At 23.6% G+C, this 381-nt stretch overlaps 1 protein-coding gene across 1 annotated transcript; it reads left to right on the top strand.

The window, feature by feature from the left end:
• PRSY57_0005600 (serine/threonine protein kinase, FIKK family) lies at window positions 1-381 on the top strand (the record flags this gene model as incomplete). Its single annotated transcript, XM_020114156.1, has 1 exon — window positions 1-381. A coding segment is annotated over one exon (381 nt), but the record flags the coding sequence as incomplete, so codon positions are not given.

Raw genomic sequence — 381 nt, 5'->3', positions numbered from 1 at the left:
TTTTTTTTGTTAGAAGAAAAAATAAAAAATAATAAGAAAGGAAATGTTGTATTAATATATGAATTATTTGGTGAAAGTCTTTTTACTAACTTGGTTAAAAGTAGAAGAGAACCAATATTAAAAAATAGGTATGCAAAAAAAAAAAAAATTATATATGATAGTTTAAATTTACTAATAAGGTTACATGATGCAGGTTTAACTCATTTAGATTTTACTCCTGAAAATATATTAATATCAGAAAATAATGAATTAAGATTATGTGATTTAGCTAAAAGTACTCCTATATATACAAGAAAGTTAAGACATGTCCAAGAAACTAAAGGTTTATGTTTATTTGAATCTTGTGTACCTACTGTTGGTAAATCTGCTTATATGCCACCC

Source organism: Plasmodium reichenowi (assembly GCF_001601855.1).
Source record: "Plasmodium reichenowi strain SY57 chromosome Unknown, whole genome shotgun sequence".
Classification (NCBI taxonomy): Eukaryota; Apicomplexa; class Aconoidasida; order Haemosporida; family Plasmodiidae; genus Plasmodium; species Plasmodium reichenowi.
This window is presented reverse-complemented; position numbering and strand designations above follow the sequence as displayed.